This window comes from Myotis daubentonii, chromosome 6 (assembly GCF_963259705.1).
Source record: "Myotis daubentonii chromosome 6, mMyoDau2.1, whole genome shotgun sequence".
Classification (NCBI taxonomy): domain Eukaryota; kingdom Metazoa; phylum Chordata; class Mammalia; order Chiroptera; family Vespertilionidae; genus Myotis; species Myotis daubentonii.
Genome location: NC_081845.1, coordinates 28,658,206 through 28,680,145, shown reverse-complemented (window position 1 = coordinate 28,680,145; position 21,940 = coordinate 28,658,206). Strand labels below are relative to the sequence as shown.

General features: G+C 36.2%; 1 protein-coding gene across 3 annotated transcripts in view; it reads right to left on the bottom strand.

Annotated features, from left to right (window-relative positions):
- The window catches only part of VTA1 (vesicle trafficking 1), a 45,982-nt gene extending 24,042 nt beyond the window's left edge, over positions 1-21,940 (bottom strand). The window contains exons 1-5 of one of the 3 annotated variants that reach the window (XM_059700515.1): positions 21,774-21,910; positions 16,201-16,321; positions 5,700-5,794; positions 3,597-3,724; positions 2,864-2,939 (exon numbers count right to left, since the gene is read on the bottom strand). In XM_059700515.1, coding sequence (XP_059556498.1) covers positions 2,864-2,939; positions 3,597-3,724; positions 5,700-5,794; positions 16,201-16,246 — 345 coding nt within the window. In that variant the 5' untranslated portion in view covers positions 16,247-16,321; positions 21,774-21,910. Of the gene's footprint in view, positions 1-2,863; positions 2,940-3,596; positions 3,725-5,699; positions 5,795-16,200; positions 16,322-21,388; positions 21,542-21,773 lie in introns of those variants that run through there. The other 2 variants (XM_059700514.1, XM_059700516.1) reach the window with 2 other exon arrangements.

The window sequence follows — 21,940 nt, the reverse complement described above, 5'->3', positions numbered from 1 at the left end:
GCCAGGCCTAGGGACTCTACCTGAGGGGTCCCAGATTGTGAGAGGGCGCAGACCAGGCGGAGGGACACTCCACCCCCAACTGATGCACGACTTTTGTGCACCGGGCCTCTAGTAAATGTATAATACAAAAGAAAGCCTCTCAATAATGTTGATCATAAATAGAGTAATCAAGAGGATATAGTAGGAAAATAGCATGTTTTGAACATTTCTTGCTTTAAAATATAAAATTAAATTATATTCTTGTGACTCTACTTAAAACTGGGACACTAAATCCAAGAAAGCTATAGGAATGTGAGAAGTTTGCATTACAAAAGTTTAACTAAATACTAAGATGGAATTATGTTGGGCACAGTTAAAAGAGTTCAATACATAGACCTAAAACAGAGGTAGAGAGTTGAAAATCAGAACAGTAGCAGACAAAATACACATATATAAACAGCTGAAGACTAAAGAAAATACAGACTTTGCTTAGTTCTGTGTAACCATGAGTAATGACCTGAAATTAAAAGGGAAAAAAATCAGGAAGTAGACCAAAATGCTGTAATTGAGACATATTACATTTCAGAAGAGTTATGAAAGAAGTTCTATGTAAACAGGTCTGAACATTATTTCCAACTACAGGTAAAAAAATAAAAAGCTAACTATAAGAACTTTTGAAAAATTAACTAATTAGCACTGTATTTACTGTGTGTGAATTGCACTTAATGCAAAAGAAGAGTAGAACAGAATAAGACAAAGTTCCCTTTTCAAGAACATGCAGTATAACTTATTCCAAAATATAATATATAAAACCCAAGTCAATACATTTATAGTGTAATGTCCATATAGTTAAGAATCTAAAGGTGGAAGAGTTACGAAAACAGAGTAATTCATATAAGGTCTACTAGAACAATGTAGCTAAGAGTAAAGGCAATGCAATGCAAGCAGGCTAAAATTACAAAATCCCCAGCGGTAAAAGCTGGGAGGTTGGTAAGCAGGCTGGCCTGACAAACATGAAATGGGATTGGTAAGAAAGTACCACAAGTAAGATAAACCTGCACAATGTCTGAAAATGAAAAGTCCTTATGGGTTCTTCAGTAAAACAATCACAGTGAAGACTAGATTGCATGGAAAAAGAATGAAAAATAGTATAAACTCTATTTTTTAAAAAAGAAAAGTAAAAATAATTTATTTAGAAGACTAAAAATATTTATGTACAAATGTCATACACAGAAGGCCTTAGGAGTTTAGCTTGCTCACTCCGACACTATTGCTATGCTACCTTTTCTTCTCCCTTCTCCCTACTAGAATTTGTTCTGACCTGGTTGATGACTTACTTTTCTAATCTGAGGTCCATTATTCTCTTTTGTCTGCCTGGTACTCTCCATAACCGTACTGAATTATCTAAAGCTTTCCATAGTTTCATTGATTTTCTAGTATTGTGCCACATACTAGTACAACAGAGGGGGAAAGAAATCCAGGTCAGGAATAGGAAACGGGAGTACAAAGGGAGTTAAACAGAGTGGACACACTGGGCCTTCAGAATATAAAATGTGCCACCCATTGAGAAGCATTTCAGGTTTCCACACTCCAGGTTTCAGTTTCCCCTTATACTACTCTGTCTCATGAAAACTGGACAGCAGTGGCTCTCAATGGGCACTGTCCCATACGTTAACAGGGGTCCTCAAACTTTTTAACCAGGGGGCCAGTTCACTGTCCCTCAGACCGTTGGAGGGCCGGACTACAGTTTTTAAAAAAACTATGAACGATTCCTATGCACACTGCACATATCTTATTTTGAAGTAAAAAAACAAAACGGGAATACAATATTTGTATTTGCATGTGGCCCATGGGCCATAGTTTGAGGACCCCTGCGTTAGAAGGTGTTATTTGAATGACTGGGGAATGGTGTGTAGGCAAGGGCCAGGAATGCTTGGTGTTTTGAAATAAAAGGAACAATCACATAATAAACTGTCTCTTGTTCAGCACAACTTTGAAATGTCCTGCATAACTCTGCCAATGCAAAAACTCAGCTTATAATCATCAAGTCTAGAACCTGATTTTATTTTACATACAAACATAAAAAATTTTTTGCACAGTTTTGATATATTGTTTTATAAAAATGCAAATATCTCATAGATTATACTTTATTTTGTTTGGAACTTTACTATCGGCTCATCACTTCGAAAAAATCGTATCACAGAAAGCAATGTTCTTCATAGATATCAAATCACCAGTATAAGAAGCCTTTATCAGTCTCATTATGGCTTTCCTTTTTTTTTTCTTTCACCCTATCTCTTTCTAGATTAATGTCTCCCTCTTAGAAGACAAATTTTCTTGTGACAGTAAAACAACACTGAATTCACAGCAATGTTTGTCACTTAGCCTCAATTTACTCATGTATAAAATGAATATGCACTCTATTTATCTCATAGTGATTATGAGAAACTAATAAATATGAAGTACTTTGTAAAACATCATGTTCTATATGTATTTTACAATAGAAACAAGTCATAAACAATATTTCTGAGTAGAAATGAAATAGGAAAAGACCTTAAAAAGTTTCTGCCTCTATGTTTACCAAATAAAGGTGAAGAAACTTAACAGCATACAGGATTAGTAGTATTTAAATCCTTAATAAAATCAAACTCAAAACCTGTGCTGCCCAATACTAAATTTAAAGAACTTCCTACAAAAATATATTAAAAATAATTTTATCTTTTGTTTATACTTTAAAAAATGTGTAGTAAATTAAAATTAAAAATTTTCTTACATTACATTTCTTATGAACATGCTGCTCTAAGTAAACATTGTCATAATAAAACTGGTAAACAGCAACAATACTGACCTTTAGCTATTTAGACAATAAAAACTATATACTCACTTCATCAGTAAGTTCTCCAAACACAGTTATGACATCTATTAAAAGACTTGCTGTATAGAAGGACTTGATCATGTTTCTGGAAGAGAAAAGAGAACTGGTCTAGTTGAAAGGAAAAACATAATGATGTAGAATTAGTTATGTAGCTATAAAAAAATTCCAATGTTTATAAAAGCATTCTGAAATTATTTTAAATAAAATCAGATTTTAGGAACACATTGGAACTCCTCTTATAAAGTTATCAGGAGAAAGTAACAACACTAATACTACACGTAAATATGGTACAGTAAGGTTTTATAGTATACACTTGATCTTGAATAATGTAAGTGCAATACTATCTAAAAGCATATCAAGCCATGTGCATTGTTTTGCATTTAAATATTATTATTATAATAATGACAAATCATTTGAATTAGTGGAATGGGAGTTTTTAAAATCAGCATCATTGAACCAGACTGTTTTATGTCTAAAATCAACTCTTACATTTTCAGCACTGTTAAGAACTAGTTAGAGTATATTTCCTAAGAAAATAAATCTGCCCTGGGTGTTCTTTTAGTCATTTTCTCTAAAAAGACGGGATTGCATCTGATACTCAAAATCATTCTAGATTCTACAAGTAATTTTTAAATATTTAAATCATTAATCAGGAAATCAGAAAGTGTTTAATGCAAAATTGGATAATTCTGGTTTAGAGTAACTAAACTTACCATTTTTATTTTCCTCTTTCTTTACTTACTTGTGAAATCGTGCAGCCCGATCTTCATTATCTGCATACAAAAACATTTTCAAAGCATAATTCTCCAAATGGGCACAACCAACTATTTCTTGAGTAACAGCTTCATTATCACCCAACTGTTTCTTAAGCTAAAAGAAAATCAAATGCAAAGCTTATGATTTTGGACTTACAGAAATGTATACTTAAGTACAAATTATCCTAACAATCATTTTAAATGAATGATTTATATGCATTTCAGTAAAATATGTATCAATGAAACCCTGCAAAGAAAAATCACACTGTCTTAGCCTAAGGTATTTAAAACACAATCCAATGTTCACAAAATTCTGATTATACATACGATAACCTGAAAGTATCATTTATCTCTAAAAATCAAAATAACCAAGAATAGAAAGATAACACATCCAATTAGCTACTTTAAAGCATCAAATATTTCAAAATAATATATTATCCAATGTACAATCAGGTATCCTGAAATGAAATTAAAATTTATTTCCTAATCATATAAGTTAAAATTTCAATTTATTCCCATTTCAATTTCTTATCAAATAAAAAAATACTAAAAAGGATCACTATATCCTAAAATGGTATCTTTCAGAGCCCATGTATAAAAAGGGAGGTCTTATCCTAAGTAAGGTATAGATGAAAAACTTGGAATTGGATTATAAGTTTTTTAAATTTAGAAAAGCAGAAACCTCAAATCAATACAATTTAAAACTGCGTAAATTTCCAGTCAGTATATCCCTTTCCTAAGCATATAATAATTTAAAGTATTTAAAAATCAAACTTAATTCCTACATTATACTCAGACGGTCACACTGAAATAAATGACCTTCTGGAATATTATATCTTAGCACCATACTACTGTTTTAAAACTGCTTTTATCAAAGACATTATAAAATAAAAAATTATATTTAAAAAAGGCTTCAGGATTTTCCATAAAATCAATGAAGTAAATACTCTCAACAAAATAATTTAATGTCCAGAGGGATTTAATGTTGAAATTTAAGGACATTTTTAGCTATGATTATCCTAAACAAAAATAGAAAAAGCCTGAATGTAATACTAATTACTATATCCAAACTGTGACATCATTTAATTCTATATTAATTCTAGAGGCAGATTTAATTCTAGAAAAAAGTTTAAAATATCCAGCAGCAAAAATATACTAAAAGTTTTCAAAATGTGATATAAACATTTTATTAGGTAGATGTGCTCTCACCATGGAATAAACTCACTCTACTTATTATTTAATTTAGATACTAATAAATCCTGATGAGTCACTTTATAAATGTGATTTTACACTTTGCTTATCATAAAGAACTGAGTTTTGTGTTATCCAAAAGCTATTATTTTACCTACTAGAGGCCCGGCGCATGAAATCATGCGCGGGTATGGTCCCTAGGCCTAGCCTGCGATCAGGGTCATCTTCCCCAGCTGCTGGCAGCTGGCCCCGCCCTCCGCCGCCACCCACCCGGGTTCCCAGTATGCCACTGGTCAATGGGAGCCTGATGGCCAGTGGGGAGAGACCAATAGGTTGGCCAGTCCTGCTTGCTCGCTGGCCCAACCCCCGCCGCAGGTCGGCCTGTGTGTGGGGCAACCAGTGGGGCGGGGGCCTTGGCCTGGTGCCGCCCGCATCCCCCGCCACCCACCCCGGTTTCCCGTTTGCCATCCAGTGATAGGAGCCTGCTGGCTGGGGAGAGGTGGTCAGTGCACCTCATAGTACTGGTCGAGCGGTCGTTCTGGCATTATGATCGCTGGGCTTTTATTATATAAGGTTATTGTTATACTGAGAAATTAATAGGGGTATATTCTACATAAAATGTCTGTTAAAGATGAATTTCACAAATATATCACTATGTGTAAGACACATTCTCCTTCCTGCCATATAACCTCATCCTCCAAAAAATACTGTAATTTTTCCTGCACTTATAGAAGCAGTGTTAGACGTGCAAGGCCAATAGAGGCAATAGAATGCCACTGCTGCCTATGTTTTCATCAGCTATAATGACACTGCTGATTACTGCCAAGGGAAAAAACTACACAAATGAAATAAAATAGCATTTTAAACATTAACCAGAAAATAAATTCTGTTTAACTCACAGTTTCTAACTGATCCATTAGCTTTGATAAAAATTTACGACATTCAGGAGTTTTACTATCAATCTTCATTCCAGTTTGCATCGCATATAAACGACCTAAAATAAAGGAAAATAATTTAAATAATTTAATTTTTAACATCTTTTGTTGACTGAATTTTTAAAATGTTTCATCGAATAAATCATTTAACATTTAAGTAAACTTAGAAATAAAACTCCGATTTACTAGGAATCTTAATTACAAATATAAAGAACACAAAATATTATTCTAACAAATTGTTAGCAAGTAAGGCATTCTCTTTTGGCATTTAAAAAAAAAAAAAAAAAAGACTAGGTTCTAAAACAGGGGTGGGCAAACTTTTTGACTTAAGGGCCACAATGGGTTTTTAAACTGGACCGGAGGGCTGGAACAAAAGCATGGATGGAGTGTTTGTGTGAACTAATATAAATTCAAAGTAAACATCATTACATAAAAGGGTACGGTCTTTTTTTTCAATAGTTTTATTCATTTCAAACATAGTTTGCCCACGGCTGTTCTAAACTGTCAAAGGGACCTATAATTTAATTGGTTAGTTGGGTTACTCAGAAAAATAACCCATATGTAGAGAACCATGTGCCAAGTATCAGATAAGTGATGTTGATAAAATATACAATATGGGCTGGAATGATGGGAAATGTGATTTAAGTTGAGGCTAATAAAAAGAACTGTTTTAACTATTTTTATGTACACATATAAAAATATACTCACTCTAAAAGAATTAATGAAAACATTAGAGATAAAGCTAAAGCTAACAACCTCTCTAATAGCTTTTCCAATGGTAAGAGCTGTGAATAGGTTAGTGGCAATTGTTATCACTGGTGTGTACATATATCATCTGTAATTTACTCTTACATTCAACAATATGTTTTGGAGGTCTATGTTCATGCTATAGTGCTCCACAGTATGGACACATCATTTTAACTAAAGCACATTTAGGTTGTTTGCAGATTTTAATTATTATAAATCATGTTGCCCTATCATACCTTTTTTGTGTATACATTCAAGTTCCCTGAGGTAAATATCAAGAAGTGGGATTCCTGGGTCATAGCATGTGTACCTTTTTCACTTTGAAAGCTACTCTTGAACTGTCCTCCAAAACAGGTTACTACACTAACATGCAGTTATACCTGCAATATATAAAAGCATTCATTTCCCTCAAACTCATAAAGAACTGTTATTACTAAACTTCCTGTCAATCTGAATTGAAAGTGGTATCTCACTGGTTTTACATTTTCCTGACTACTAAATAGGGGTTAGATATTTACTGGATAGCCCTATATTCTCCTTTATGAATTAGGACTATCTATCTATCTATCTATCTATCTATCTATCTATCTATCTATCTATCTAAAGGCTAAACTTAGAAATAAAATATGCAGTGTCCCCTTGGGAGTTCGACCAGGAGTTCGATCACTCGCTATGACGAGCGCTGACCACCAGGGGGGGTGCACGGAACAAAGGAAGGTCCCAGACAGCAGCCGGAAGGCCCTGATCGGCCCTGATCGGCGGCCAGGCCTAGGAATCCTAGTTTCGTGCACAGGGCCTCCAGTGTATCAAAATAAAAGAAAAAACTTCCACTAAATTTTCTATTGGGTTATTTGCTTTTTAACAAATTGGCTTCTGGCTGTTCTTTATAGAGTATGAAATAGGAACATAATGTCTTTTTTCCCCCAAATGGAATCTTGTGAACACTATCCTCATTCCCTGTTTTACTTTACTCTTCGGCGTGTAATCATCTTCTATTTATTTATCCTGTCTCTACTACTCCAACTAGAATTTAAACATGATGACCGCAATTTTAATCTATTTGGTTTGCTGGTGTATCCCTGGCATCCAGGCTAGTACTTGGCCTTCAATAAACATTTTCTGAATAGATAAGAGAATAGCTCATTTTGCCCCACTGATTTAAATGCCATTTTTATCATTCATTATCATATATTAAGTTTCCAATTCTGTATACTGTCCATCTTGCTTCCCTAGCCTAGTGGGTCTATCACTGCTTTATTTACTAGTTTATAACATGGCTTGGTACTCTCAGGATTTTCAGTTCAATTATGTCTACCTGAGCATACCATCTTTAAAATATGTATTAATATACACACACTACTGTATATATTCTGTGTGTTTTTAATTTAAAAACTTTATCGGAAGGAACTACATTTTCATGCTTAGGTTTAGAGTTTAAGGTTTAATTTATTATTATATTTACTTCTACAAATCAAATTTAAGGGTTTTATCCATCTAGGGATTAACAAGAGGGGGAAAAAAATTGAGTTCCATAAGTACTGTACAGATATATACTGCCACACAGTGAAAAAACATGGTGTTTCATTTTCACTGCACAGGATCCAGCACTGGATGTCACGTGGACACAAAAACAGACATATGCTACTTTAAAATGCAGAAAAGCATGTTTTCGTTTAAGTATCCATTGCTTTAATCACAAATGTGACCAAGTTTTCTTTCTTTTCTCCTTCTTTTAACTAGTCATGTTTCTTTAGCAAGTTGTCTTGGTCCTTTTCCCCTTATACCTATTAGGTTTTAAAAATCAATTCCCCCATTCCACCAGGCTTTTTAAAGCTTGGTTGAATGCCCTCCCCTTTTTAAACCATATTTCTTTTAAGTTCTATGCCTGTTTTAGTGAGCTTTTTTCCTTAAAATGAACTGAACTCCCCAAGACTTCTTTTTAAGCTGTTAGGTATTTTCTTCCAGCATTTTTGTTGCATTTATTTTATTTTTTTAATGCATCATGAGCTCTTTAGATAAACATATAGGCTGCAAATACTATGTGGTCTTTCAATTTTTGCATGTTGTTTTAAAACACAGAGGCTTCAAATACTTATGTATTCAAAGCTATTATTGTTTTCCCCTATCAGTTGTAAGCTTGGAAAGTTATTTGCAAGGACTTGATATCCAGTTGTACAATATTTCTAGTTATTTTTATGGTTTAATATTTCAAATATAACTTTTTAACTTGCATTTCCCAAGTTATTGGCACTTAAGATCTGTGTTCCTTCTTTAATATAGGTAATTTAACTTTTTATGTTTCCTGCCTATTTGATTTTGCTGGGATCTCAGATCAAATGTCATCCTATGTAATAAAAGGGTAATATGCAAATTGACCCTAACAGTGGAACTACCGGGAACATCTGGTGGCTATAATGTGCACCGTGACAGAGCTAAGGATGTCCAACTAGCAGCTTGGGAGAAGGCCTAAGCCATTAGTCGGATATCCCCCGAGGGCTCCTGGGCTGCCAGAGGGATGTCTGACTGCCAGCTTAAGCCATCAGTTGGACATCCCCCGAGGGGTCCTGGACTGTGAGAGGGCACAGGCTAGGCTGAAGGACCCCCCCCCCCCCGTGCATGAATTTTCATGCATCAGGCCTCTAGTCTCCTTTTTTTTTTTTTTTTTTGCTGATGTTTCTTTTTTTTTTTTTAATTGCTTAAAGTATTACAAACGGTATTACATATGTATCCATTTTATCCCCCCGCCCTAGACAGTCCCCTAGCCTATATGATATCTATAATTGATATAAATTGTTCTTCCCCAAATTTAATCTTACTGTGTCTTACTGTATTACCAAAATTTTCTAAGAAATTTTTAAGTGTTATTACTCTTTATTTTTAAGTGGAAGGCTTTTTTAAGTTAAGAATAGAAATTGTTAAAATATAAATTGAGGCATATTAAAAAAATTAACTCATCTGGATAGGTGACCAAAACGTTAAGAAACACATTTCACTGCATTCTCACTTCTCTCAAGTATAAATGGTATTTTCTTGCCCCAACCTAATCCATACCCTTCCCCAAGACCCCATTTCTTCTACTGTATCCCTTGGAACTGCTTCATAATCATCTCCTCGGATTCCTTCTCTCTCTTTTTGTTTTAACTAAAACCTGAATGTCACTTGAATCATTTGCAGTCCTCTCCAGAATTTTTAATTCTCTTACATTCCTCCTATGTCAGGATTGGCAGGTATAACCGGTTTTCTCCTTGTACCCCCCTGCTATTTACGTTCCAGTATTTTCTCAATGTCTTCTAAACATGCTGGTCTAGGGCTCATGCTACCCTCCTCCACTTGATCTTATTATGCTTGTAATCACCTATGAACCTCCTTATTTTTCCATCATAACCCCTATTCACACAGATAATACTTGTTTGTGGTAGAGACTGCAAACTGCCTTTTCACATCTATTCTTCCCATCTTCCTTACTAACAAGACCCCTACATTATTAGGGAGTTGTAATGTACTCAGCCAAAATAGTACATTTCCCAGGATTCCTCAAAGCAAACTATGGCCATGTAACTAAGACTAATATCATTCAACCAGAAATTGTTGGGAGAGACTTCTGTAAAGTCACCTTTAAACAGAAAATGATAGCAGGAGAAAGATCTGACTGACTCTCTCCCTATTCTCTTCTCTACTGCCTGGAATAAAAATGGGATGACTGAAACTCCAGGGACGTCTTGGACACAAGCAACCTTGGAAATGGTAACCACATGCTGGTTTTAGATTTGAAATTGAATGTGATTCCCTAATGACTTCATGGAATTTGCATACTGGCACTGGGTACTGCCAATACCAAACTTTCTTTTAAATGAGGAAGTAAATTGTATTTTACTTAGTCATTTTTTTGGGGGGTGGAGGTGGGGGGGGGGTTTCCTGTTATTAGAAAGCAAATCTAATTCTAATGCTTACCCAGTACCATGTTCTCAATTCTTACTGACCCTGATCTCCAGTAATTCTATCTACTCTCCCTTACATGCCAGCCATTCCATTATTAATTTACCATCACAAACTTCCAAAATCAGTAGATCAAACACTCATAAACACAATATCCCTTTTTCCAACATTCAACTATGCCTCTTACAACAGGCTTCCAGTTCACTGGTATCTCCCTACTTCTTCATGATAGTCTTCTCATCTTCAATGTCCTTCTACAACCAGCTTTGAATTTACAGTATATTTTTCTAGAACATTACTATCCTATCTCCTCCTATCCCTGAATCATTTTTTACATCCCTCTGGTAAAAGCACGCTCATATATAAAGCCATCTATTTTTTCCCTCTATATCTACATGCAAACCGCAGAGACCACTGGCATATTAGCATCATTATAAAGATCATAATTATCAAATAAGTTTAATACCCACCTTCCCAACCTCCCAAATGACTATCTCAAAGAACTTGAATATCATTAAAAACAAAGTGACCCAAAAAGACACAAAATTTGAGAGATTATTTGTTATCTATATACAATACTGACCAACATGGTAGAACATGATAACATTAGTTCTGTACTCACATGAAATACAGTACTGACAGTTTCATTTCCCAGGTCTTTCTCCTTATTTTCTAACCACAGTAGTGAACACTATGTGAATCCTACCATCCAGAGTGCAGTTAGCCACTTGGTAGACCAACTTTGGGGATAAATGGCTATCAAGAACAGGTAATGGCCCAGATCATATGAAATGAGGTTGATTCCTAGGTTCACCTTGGGTTTAGTGGCAGTCATCTCAGAACTTAACCATTAAGCAGACATGCAGAAAATTTATCCAGCATTTTCTTGCTACCTTGTACAAGAAATGTATTCCTATATAAAAAGCACAATTTTCAGTTTCAGATTTATTACTCTTCATTTCTACTGTTGCTTACAATAAAAATGGCGGAGTCAGTCTATCTGTCTATCTCCTTTGAGGCAAAAATCAAATAATTCCCATTTTGCTATCATCAAAACCATGATCAACAAATACCAGCTTCTTGTCCTTTAAAGGTTAACCTCAGTACAGATGGCTGATTCCTGAAATACACTGTAATGACAACATAGTTACTGGTTTTTCCAAATGCATTTTTTTCTTGGTTTACATGCATATTTAGTCTTTGCAATTACAAGAACATTATTATACAGTAACACTTTTAAATGAAGAAATGGATCATCTCAGAATCGGAAAGATTTAGGACAAAAATTGGGCTGCCTTTACATTCTTAAATATCTTATGTGGTTTACAAGTCTTAAGTACAGAAAATGTATCATAAGACGCATTCTGTAAATGGAATAAAAGCGAAAAGAACTTAAAATCTACTTATGAAAATTAATAAAGATCTTTTTGCCATAGGGATGGAAAAAAGAATCACATTCATATAGAACTAACTCTATTCAAGACAAGTAACTCATTGTAGCAGCAGCATGATGAAAAATTAATGTCTAATATGGAAATTACCTACTAAAGCAGCATAAATGTGTAGCTAAAATCACGTATAAAGAAATATATTTGATTCATTTCATCAAGGAAATGTGTTTATTTTAATGAATAAATATTATTTGAAGATGAGTAATGAGGCATATTTGCAAAAGGATTAAATACTTTCCAACTCAATTTTAATTTCATGTGAGGCATTTGGTGACATTTACTAATCCTGAAGGTATGTGTAATTCAAAGTTCCATAAAATCTAAACATTAACATTCTAACACATCCTTGTTTATATGTGAGGAATATAAAAATATGAAATGCATGATAAAAATACACAAAAATCATACATTAAAAGCAATTGTGAAGAGTGATACTTGAATAGGTTCATCAATGTGGCACTCAAATAGGAATCATTATGGTATAGATTGATGTCTAAAGCAAATTGTATTCCAATAAATAGAACTGAATATATTACACTATTTATATGTACATTGTAAATATTTGCTATATGGTTAGTATTACATTTTGTGTAGAAACTTTTGAACCCATAAAGAAAAATAAGTCAATAGCCCAATGAGATCAAATAATGAAAAAAATAACAGAAATAGTAGATGACATTAAAATATTAGGAAACAATTATAAAACATTTTAAAGGAAACCATGTATAAAGTGAGGAGATAAATAGAACACATACAAAGGAATATAAATGAAACTTCTAGAGATGAAAAATATAACATATGAAATAAAAAATTTACTGGATAAGTTTAAACACCACAGAAGAAAAGATTTGTGAACTTCAGAATACAGCAATAGAAACTACTCAAAAAAAAAAAAAAAAAAAAAAAGCAAGGAGAAACAGATTGAAAACAAAAGAAGAACAAAACTAGAGTCTCATTGAGGTGTGGGAAATATCAAGTGTTCTAATACATATGTAACTGGATCCCCCCCCGCCCATAAGGGTGGGAAAATGTGGCAAAAAAAAAACTGAAAGAAAAAAATACAAAGTAAAATCTTTATGCACCAAAAATATCTTTCAAAAATAAAAATAAAATAAATGTTAATTTCACACAATATAACAGAATTCATTGTCAGCAAGCCTCATAAAAAATTATAAAGTTCTTGCCCAGCTGGTGTCGCTCAGTGGTTGACCACTGACCTATGAACCAGGAGGTTATGGTTCAATTCCTGGTCAGGGCACATGTCCGAGTTGTGGGCTCGGTCCCCGGTGTGAGGCATGCAGGAGGCAGTCGATCAGTGGTTCTCTCTCATCACTGATGTTTCTGTCCCTCCCTCCCTTCCTCTCTGAAATCAATAATATATATATATATATATATATATATATATATATATATATATATATATATATATATATATTCTATATAATAAAACCCTAATATGCAAATCGACCTAAAGGTGGAATGACTGGTTGCTATGACATGCACTGACCACCAGGGGACAGATGCTCAACGCAGGAGCTGCCCCCGGGTGGTCAGTGTGCTCCCACAGGGGGAGCACTGCTCAGCCAGAAGTCGGGCTCACGGCTGGCAAGCACAGCAGTGGTGGCAGGAGCCTCTCCTGCCTCCGCAGCAGCGCTAAGGATCTCTTGGGGGATGTCCGCCTGCCAGAGGGCACAGGCCAGGCTGAGGGACCCCGCCCCCCATCCCCCACCCCCTGCCACCAGTGTACGAATGTCATGCACCGGGCTTCTAGTATGTATGTGTGTGTGTGTGTGTGTGTGTGTGTGTGTGTGTGTGTGTGTGTATAATAAAGCTCTTCCAAACAAAAGAAAGTGACAACCAGATTTAAAACTTGGGTCTATGCAAAACAATGAAGAGAGCTGAAAATGGTAATTATGGAGAAAACATTTTTAAAAATTATTTCATTTTATACATTTCTTTAAAACAAGTTTAAAAAATAAGGTTTTGTGGCATATGTATAAATAAAAATTATGAAACCAAAACCAACGAACAGGAGAGGTGAAAACAAAGTTCTTAACTTTATATGTGAGATGGTATATTACATGACAGTAGGCTGTGATAAGTTATTGTAAACATTAGAGCAACTACTAAAAAGAAAATAAAGAATATCTAACAATCCCATAGTGGAAGTACAATGGAATCCAAGTGCTTTCAAAGAGAAATAACAACTAACTGAGGTAAAAAACAAAAACCACTTAAAAAAAACAACACACCTTGCCAAGCCACAGAAAAACGATACATTGAATGAATGCAGAAAAATATCAAACATTGAGCCTTTTATATATAAACCTGTGCTGCTCAAGAGTATGTAAGCTTTCACTCTGAACAATCAAACACAACTGACATAAAAAATGAATCTTACCAAAAATGCATGAGTACCAAAAGAAAAGAAAATGATAGGTAAGAACAAGTTAGTTAATTCCACTGACCCTGTCCATTCAATCTTAGGGACAGGTTAAAAGAACCTAATGATGAAATGATTTACTTTACTCAAAAAGGAGTAACTATTAAAATGACTATTTTTACAAAATAAAATTCATGTTTGTATATGTTTGCAAAAACAAATATAAGCTAAAAGAATGAAATGCTAGTGGATAAATCAATGGTCCAACTTTCTGTGTGTTTTTTGTAAATTATTAACCTGTTATTGCTATAGTAAAGAATCCTTAGATGGCTAATAAAAAAGTAAGTACTTAGATAACAGGACTCTGGGTTTTGATTAATCTTACAGATTTAGAAATTAACAAAAAAGAAAATAGCTTATTTTTACTGGCTTAGTTAAGCTTGTCTGACTGGCTTTAGAAAACCCAGTTTCTATGTGATTAACAACAACAATGAAAAATAGGCAACTAATTATTAATCCTAACATCCATATGTGTTAACATCATAGTTAGCCTTTATTTAAACAAAACTATAATCTTTCACTTGTTGTCCAGAATTGAAATAACCATACATATTTTCAACTTCCTGAAAACTGGATTTACTTTTTCTATGATCATATAAATAAATGGCTCTTAAATAACATTTATACAAGGTCATGGAAAGCCTTGTACAATGTCACCCCCTAGAGGAAACTTTTACAAACCAAACTTGAAACTTCATGTTTAGTTAATTAAGCAAATTTAAAAGGAAGAAATCTTTCTGGGTTTAGCTTTATCTACAACAGCAAATCTGATAGACTACATATATTTATAATATAGTGTCCGTGTTTAATGGGGACTCAAAATTTTTCTGGCTTCATTAAAGAGAAAAAAGAAAAAGAGAGGAATATAGTATAGAGCTCAAACCTATCCTTCATTATTTTTGTTTGCTATAAGACTATAGAAAAGTATCTCTTCACACATTTTAAAGTTAACATCTACTACTTCCTATCAGATGTTTAAATAGGTACAAAAAATGTAACTAATATACTACATTAAATATTGAAATCTAAAAACTATACTCATCTGAAAATATAGCAAATTGGTATCTATCACAATCTATTTTAAAACACAAAAAGCTCTTTTTAAAGTCACAAATAGACTGTTGTATTTCATTTTAACTCATCTTTCCATTTACTTATCCTATAAAATTTTATCATAAAAAAATATTTATGGCTCTGGCCAATTGAATGTCTTCTCATGAACCAAAGGTTGCTGGTTCAATTCTCAGTCAGGGCACATGCCCTGGTTTCGGGTTCAATCCCCAGTAACAGGCCTGCAGGAGGTAACAGATCCATATTCAGCCTTCATATTGATGCTTCTGTTTCTCTCTTTCTCTCCCTTCAAAAATAAATAAATAAATAAAATAAACACAATTAAAAAAATGCATATATTTGTATGCTCAAAATTCCTAACTTGCTTATCATACTTCTCTGCAAAGTGTACAAAAGCTAAAATTTAAATTAATCAAAATTTCCTGTGAGGTAAGGTGCTAGGTGTTAAAATTTTCCTTTTGAAATTTAGTTTTTATACTTATTGTAATGCATAATTGATCAAACATTAATTTTATATATCTTAATAATCATTATATACACTTCATTAACACTTCCAAAAATACTGAATATTGAAAACTTCCTAAGCAAATACTCTCAAGGTTTTATTATTCTTATTTGCATAACTAATTCACTTCATTGTACTGATGGGGTGGTCATAATAATCTGGCCGGTCATAATAATCTGGCCACACAGTGTATAAAAGCTAAATTTTATTAGAAATGCATCTTATGCCCTAGTCGATGTGGTTCAGTGGATAGAACATCGGCCTGTGGACAACCAAAGGGTCCTGGGTTCGATTCTAGTCAAGGACACGTACCTTGGTTGCAGGCTCCTCCCTGGCCCAGGCCCTGGTCAGGGCTCATGCAAGAGGCAACCAATTGATGTGTTTCTCTCACATTGATGTTTCTCTCTCTACATCCCTCTCTCTTCTACTCTTCCTAAAAATCAATAGAAAAGTATCCTTGGGTGAGAATTAACAAAAAACAAACAAATAAAAGAAATGCATCTTACAATGAGTCTTAATAATGAGTTAAACTGCATTATCTATGAACCAATACGATTTGTCATAATGAACCATATTAGAGTATTGGTTCTGTTTCTACTTTCATTTTTATTAATGTAACATGGGAGAAAATTCATTCACATAAAGCAGCAGATGAGTATGAAAGTTCTGTCATAGCAAACCACTGAATCCTTTAAATTCCTTCTGAGTATGGACTAAAAACCTTGTAATCACCTATCATCAAGTACTATCCTATCTAATAAAAGACAAAAAGGGTAATTGACCGTACCTTCGCTATGCTTCCCATTGGCTAATCAGCGCCATATGTAAATTTGCATACTGCAGGCAGGGCTGGCCAGTGCTAGACGCCATCCGGGGCCCCCTGTGCGGCCTAAGCCCCGCCCCAGCTGGGACCCCCATGCGCCGCCTAAGCCCCGCTGCCAGCTGGGACCCCATAGCGATCCCAGAGCAGGCAAGTGCGGAGGGCGGCCCGCCCCCAGGATGGGCCTGCTCCTGAGCTCGCCATGGCCATCCCAGAGCAGGAAAGTGAGGAGGGCGGGTGACCCCGAGGTGGGCCGATCCCATGGCGATCCCAGAGCAGGAAAGTTCCCCACAGGCAGCACCCAGCAGGGCCTGCCCCGGGTCTCTGCAGTGATCCGGTGATCCATGAGCAGGAAAGCACAGCCTGCAGGCAGCACCCCACTCTGGCCACAGCTTAAGGGAGAGAAAAACACGCAGTGGAGGCCAGGAGGCTGAGAGATCAACACAGAGGGGCGCCTGCTCCAAGCCTCCATGGTGTGGCTGGGGGCAGGCCCCCAGCAGACACAGACACTCACACTCACACTCACACACACACACACACACACACACACAGCGCCTGCTGAGCCTCCAATGCGGCTGGGGGCAGGCCTCCAGCGGACACACTCACACACACACACACACACACAGGATGCCTGCTCCAAGCCTCTGCTGCTAGACTGTGGCCGTCAGTAGGACATCCACTGAGGGCTCCCGGACTGTGAGAGTGGCAGGCTGGGCTGAGGGAACCCCACACCCCACCCCCAGTGCACGAATTTCATGCACCGGGACTCTAGTTTTTAATAATCTCTTGGCTGACATTTCAATTAAGTCTCCTTCAAAATTTGTTTTAAAACTAGAAAAGAATCTGTCACCCCATCAGAAAAGTCATTCATTTTCCCAATTCCCAGGAAGCTTATAAAAAAAAAGATCTTACAAAGATTCATCTTTTTTTTTTCCAGTCAGAGGCAGACACAGGATTGTGAAAACTGAAATAACATTTATTTCAGCATCCTCTGGCAAATAAATAAGTTAGCTTATCACTTGTTTTAAATGTATTTCTGAAAAAAAGCAGAACATCCCAGAGTTAAAGATATAGCTATTTAGTTAAAGGAGAATGCCTACCTTATTACATAAGACAAAACCTGATGCTAATGCCAAACCAATCAGTCAATGAGGTTTACTTTTTCAGATAAATACGACTTAATTTTCCAATTCGAATAAATACGTTAACCTATATCTCCATGTGCTTCATGTCATCTGAATTCCAACTCTAAAATTTTGATAAGTCACAAAGCCCTACATGAGCTTGCCACTTGGATGAAAAAAGCAATGGCCCCGTAAGCATTTCTCTTTTGCCACTTTTCTCCCTTACCTCAAGAATGAAATTCTTTAATAATGAAGAGAGAATGAAAAGGTAAGGTCATTTCACAAAAACTCTTTACCATTTGGGGAATTCAACACATGGCAATACTGGCTAATATTTTTGTTTGTTTGGGTGTATTTTTATTTTGATTTTTTTAGCCTGAACAGATATGTGTATAAGAGAACTTTCCAGTGTGGTCCTTCCATGTCTTTGTCCCCACAGCTAATCCTCCGCACCCCTGTTGCATAGGACCTTGGTCCCAAACTGTCCCTCCCCACTCCTCTGGATAAAATCCAAAATGATCAAACAAAAGCTGCTAATCTCTAAGAACAATTCCCTCATCTTCTGAGATTAATCTTGACAAACTTCAGGTGACTTCCCCATTTCATTTATAAAACATAGCACCCTCTTTCCCAAATTAGAATGTTCCTTTGACATCTTTTCTCATGCCAGCATTTTGAATAAAAGCTTATTCTTTACTCTGACTTATTTTCTTCCACATGACACAGGGAAAGACAGGAAGCTCTACCTAATACCTTAATTAATGGAGGCGTCACTAATACTAGTAATTTAAATTTTTCTTTTTTATGGAACCTGGAGGTTTTCTACCTTCATCTCCAGGGTAACTTGCCCTAAACATACTCATGATTAATAAGAGCATGTCTTTCTTCTTTAAACTAGGAGAATGGCAATTGTGAACCGGATGTGGAAAAAGAGAAAGCAGCACATTGCATTGCTACTGTAGCCAAAGGAGTTTTGTAAGAAAGAAACAGGGAGTTGAGAATTGGGAAAAGGATTCCTGTAGAATTACTTACACACAGAAGTCTGAAAAGTACTGGTTCAGCATGCCTAGAGCACAAGTTATATACCCATGAATACAGCAGCTACAGGAATTATCAGACAGCATATATGAATATAAATATATTTAAAACATTTAAAGAAGTAAGAATGTTTAAGAAATATAGTAACAAAAGATTAACAGAAATGGGTAGGTCAATTTGAAAAGAAACGATAACAAGATCTAGAAATAAAAAAATAAAGTAGAAACACAATACCTGGGTTATACTACAGAATACCTATATGAAGATGAGCACAGACCTAAAGAAATTACACCAAATGTAGCTCAGAGAGACAAAGGGATGCAAACTCTGAAAGCATTAAGAGACAAAGAAATAAAGAAGGAAAGTGCAACACATGTGTAATCAAAATTTCAGGAGAAAATAGATAAAGAATAATATGCCAAAGTCTCAAACAAGGTACTACTTACACAAAAGGAAACCAAGGACTAGAAAATCAGAATACAAATCAGAGGGAAGAGGGTGGTTAACTGGCTATATTTTAAAATTAAGAACTTTTGAACATCAAAGGACTTTATGGAATGAACTAGGAGGAGACATTTGCAATGCATACAACAAAGGAATAATATCTAGATTATTAACACATATGGTGAAATAGAATGGTCAAAAGCAATAAATAATATTTCAATAGGAAATCACAAATGATTAATTAACATATGAAAAGATGCTCAATCTCATTAAGACTCAATGAATTGCAAATTTTGCTCCAATGACACACCATTTCATGTCCACCAGACTGGCAAAAATTTAAGTCTAATAACATCAAACATGGTGGGTATGTTCATTTTATTATTCCTTAAATTGCATACACCCACTATATATGTTCTTTAATAAGCATGTTTCACTAAAAAATATTTTTAAGTTGGATTTAGCAATAAAAATGTTTGTTCTTGACCCTGCTGAGCGCAGTTTCAGTGAAATAATGGGCATGAAAACCAGATTTCAATGGGCTGATAAGATTCTATGGGATAAGGTTGTAAAAACAACTACAGGCAGTTATTTCAAGCTAATCTTTGAGGTTGGGCACACAGGAAAGCTACTTTAGGAGAATGTCACAGTGAGAATTTCTCTTATTTTTTAAATGAAGGAAACTGGGGTAAGTTTAGAAAGAAATGGTGAGAGGGAGAGGATAATGACACAGGAAATAAAGGGTCCCTGGGTAGTCACAAAGGCATACAACACAGAGCCCATGAATAGGGATTAGTTTCAGACATGGACTATAGCTTCTATTTCATTGTTGTAAGCGATTACCTCTTTGTCCACATCACGTCATTTTTCTCCTTACTCTAGTCTAACCACTCCAGTTACAATGGCTGCCTGATCCTCCTTCAACAGCCCCCCCTCAGGGCTTTTGTACATGTTATTCCTGCTATGGAGAAAAGAGAACACTGTTTGCCAGATGGAGCAAAGCCTGTTTTCATTCAAGTCTTTGCTCAGATATGAACTCACTGAAGCAGTTAACGGACCACTTTGAAAGTGAAATTTCTTCCGCGCTCCCTACCACCCTGCTCCTGGTACTCCTATTCTCTTCCCCTGCTTTATCTTTCTCCATAACCTTCTACATAATATACTCATCATATTGTTTAATCTCTCCATCCCACTGCATGCAAACTCCAGGAATGCGGGGAACTGTAGTCACAGTGCCTGGTAACGCTTGACATAGGTACAAGCTCAATATAAATACACGCTGAATGAGTGATCAATGGTCCCTGCTTGAGGAACCGGGTAAGTATTCAACTGAAATCATACTGTAAGATTTGAACAAAATGAGGCAAAGCCTAGAGAGTATTCAACTTACTGACTACAGAATAGGTGACATCTGGGTTAGATTTTTAACCTTTTGGAATTTGCCAAGTGGAGAATAAAAGGTAGATGCTCCCAGGTGAAGAACATGGAGATTCGAAAGGGCCTTGCACATGTGAGAAATGAAAATGGGTACCCCTGGACTACAGCAGGGTGACAGAGGATCAGATTTCAGCCAGCTTTAGTAACAGTCATAACAGAGGACACCTTATGTGGAGCTTAACTCTAAAAGTCCTTTTCAAGAGATTTACAGTTGCCAGGTTACTTATGTGCAATAAAGTGGGAGTACGGAATCTAAAATAAAATTGACATAACACTACTAGAACTACTCTCTTCACTGCAAAGGAAAAATGTTTGAACAATTTTAAGCCGTGCTTCCTTTGCATCCACTGTACATTACAAGTATGACAATCAACCAAAGCGAGAATGTTGCTACCAAACGTCTAAATCGCAGTATTAAGACGAGAAATTCTCACTGGTGGGAGAGAGCAGTTTGGATGCAGAAGCGGGAATGGTAAACTCAAAACGCTTGTGTTGGGGCAGATACTCTCCACTTAACCATGTCTGAGTCTTTGACCTGGTTTGCATTTGTCATAATTAACCTGCACTTACGGCTATGTTTACAAAATTAGTCTTGTATTCCTTTTGTCCACATCGCTACTGTCATTAGGACGCTCACCACCTTCGCTACTCCAGTTCAATCGCTCAGCTACCCCGGTTATTGTCAGGTTTCCCTGGCGGAGATCAGAGGCTTGTGTGTGTGCACACAGACAAAACACGAACAAAAACACCTTCGGGCAGTCTGTTTCAGTGTTCACGAGGCCATGGAGTCAGTTTAGGAATAGGCCTAAAACAGGAGGGACGGTGGACACCACGGTGCTTCTGCAGTTTTGCCTTTGCAGGGCCTGCACGGGGGCAGAGCAAAGGTCGGGACCCCGCGGGAGGAGGGGGCACAGGTTAGAAATCCAGTCCGAAGCCAGGAGGCGGGGCCTGCCCCTAGGACCCGAGAGAGGCGTGTGGGCCCCGGGAGGGACGGGAGGCCGCGGCGACTCGGGAAAACTCACAGTAATAGGCTACAACGGGGTCCCGCTTGTCATGCTCCTGAGCCGTCCTCAGATGATGCTGTATGCTCTTGAACTGTGGGGGCAGCGGGGGCAGCGGGGCCAACGCAGCCATCTCCACGCCAAGACTTTCCACTTCCTACTCGCGCGCCGCCGGGACTTCCGCTTCC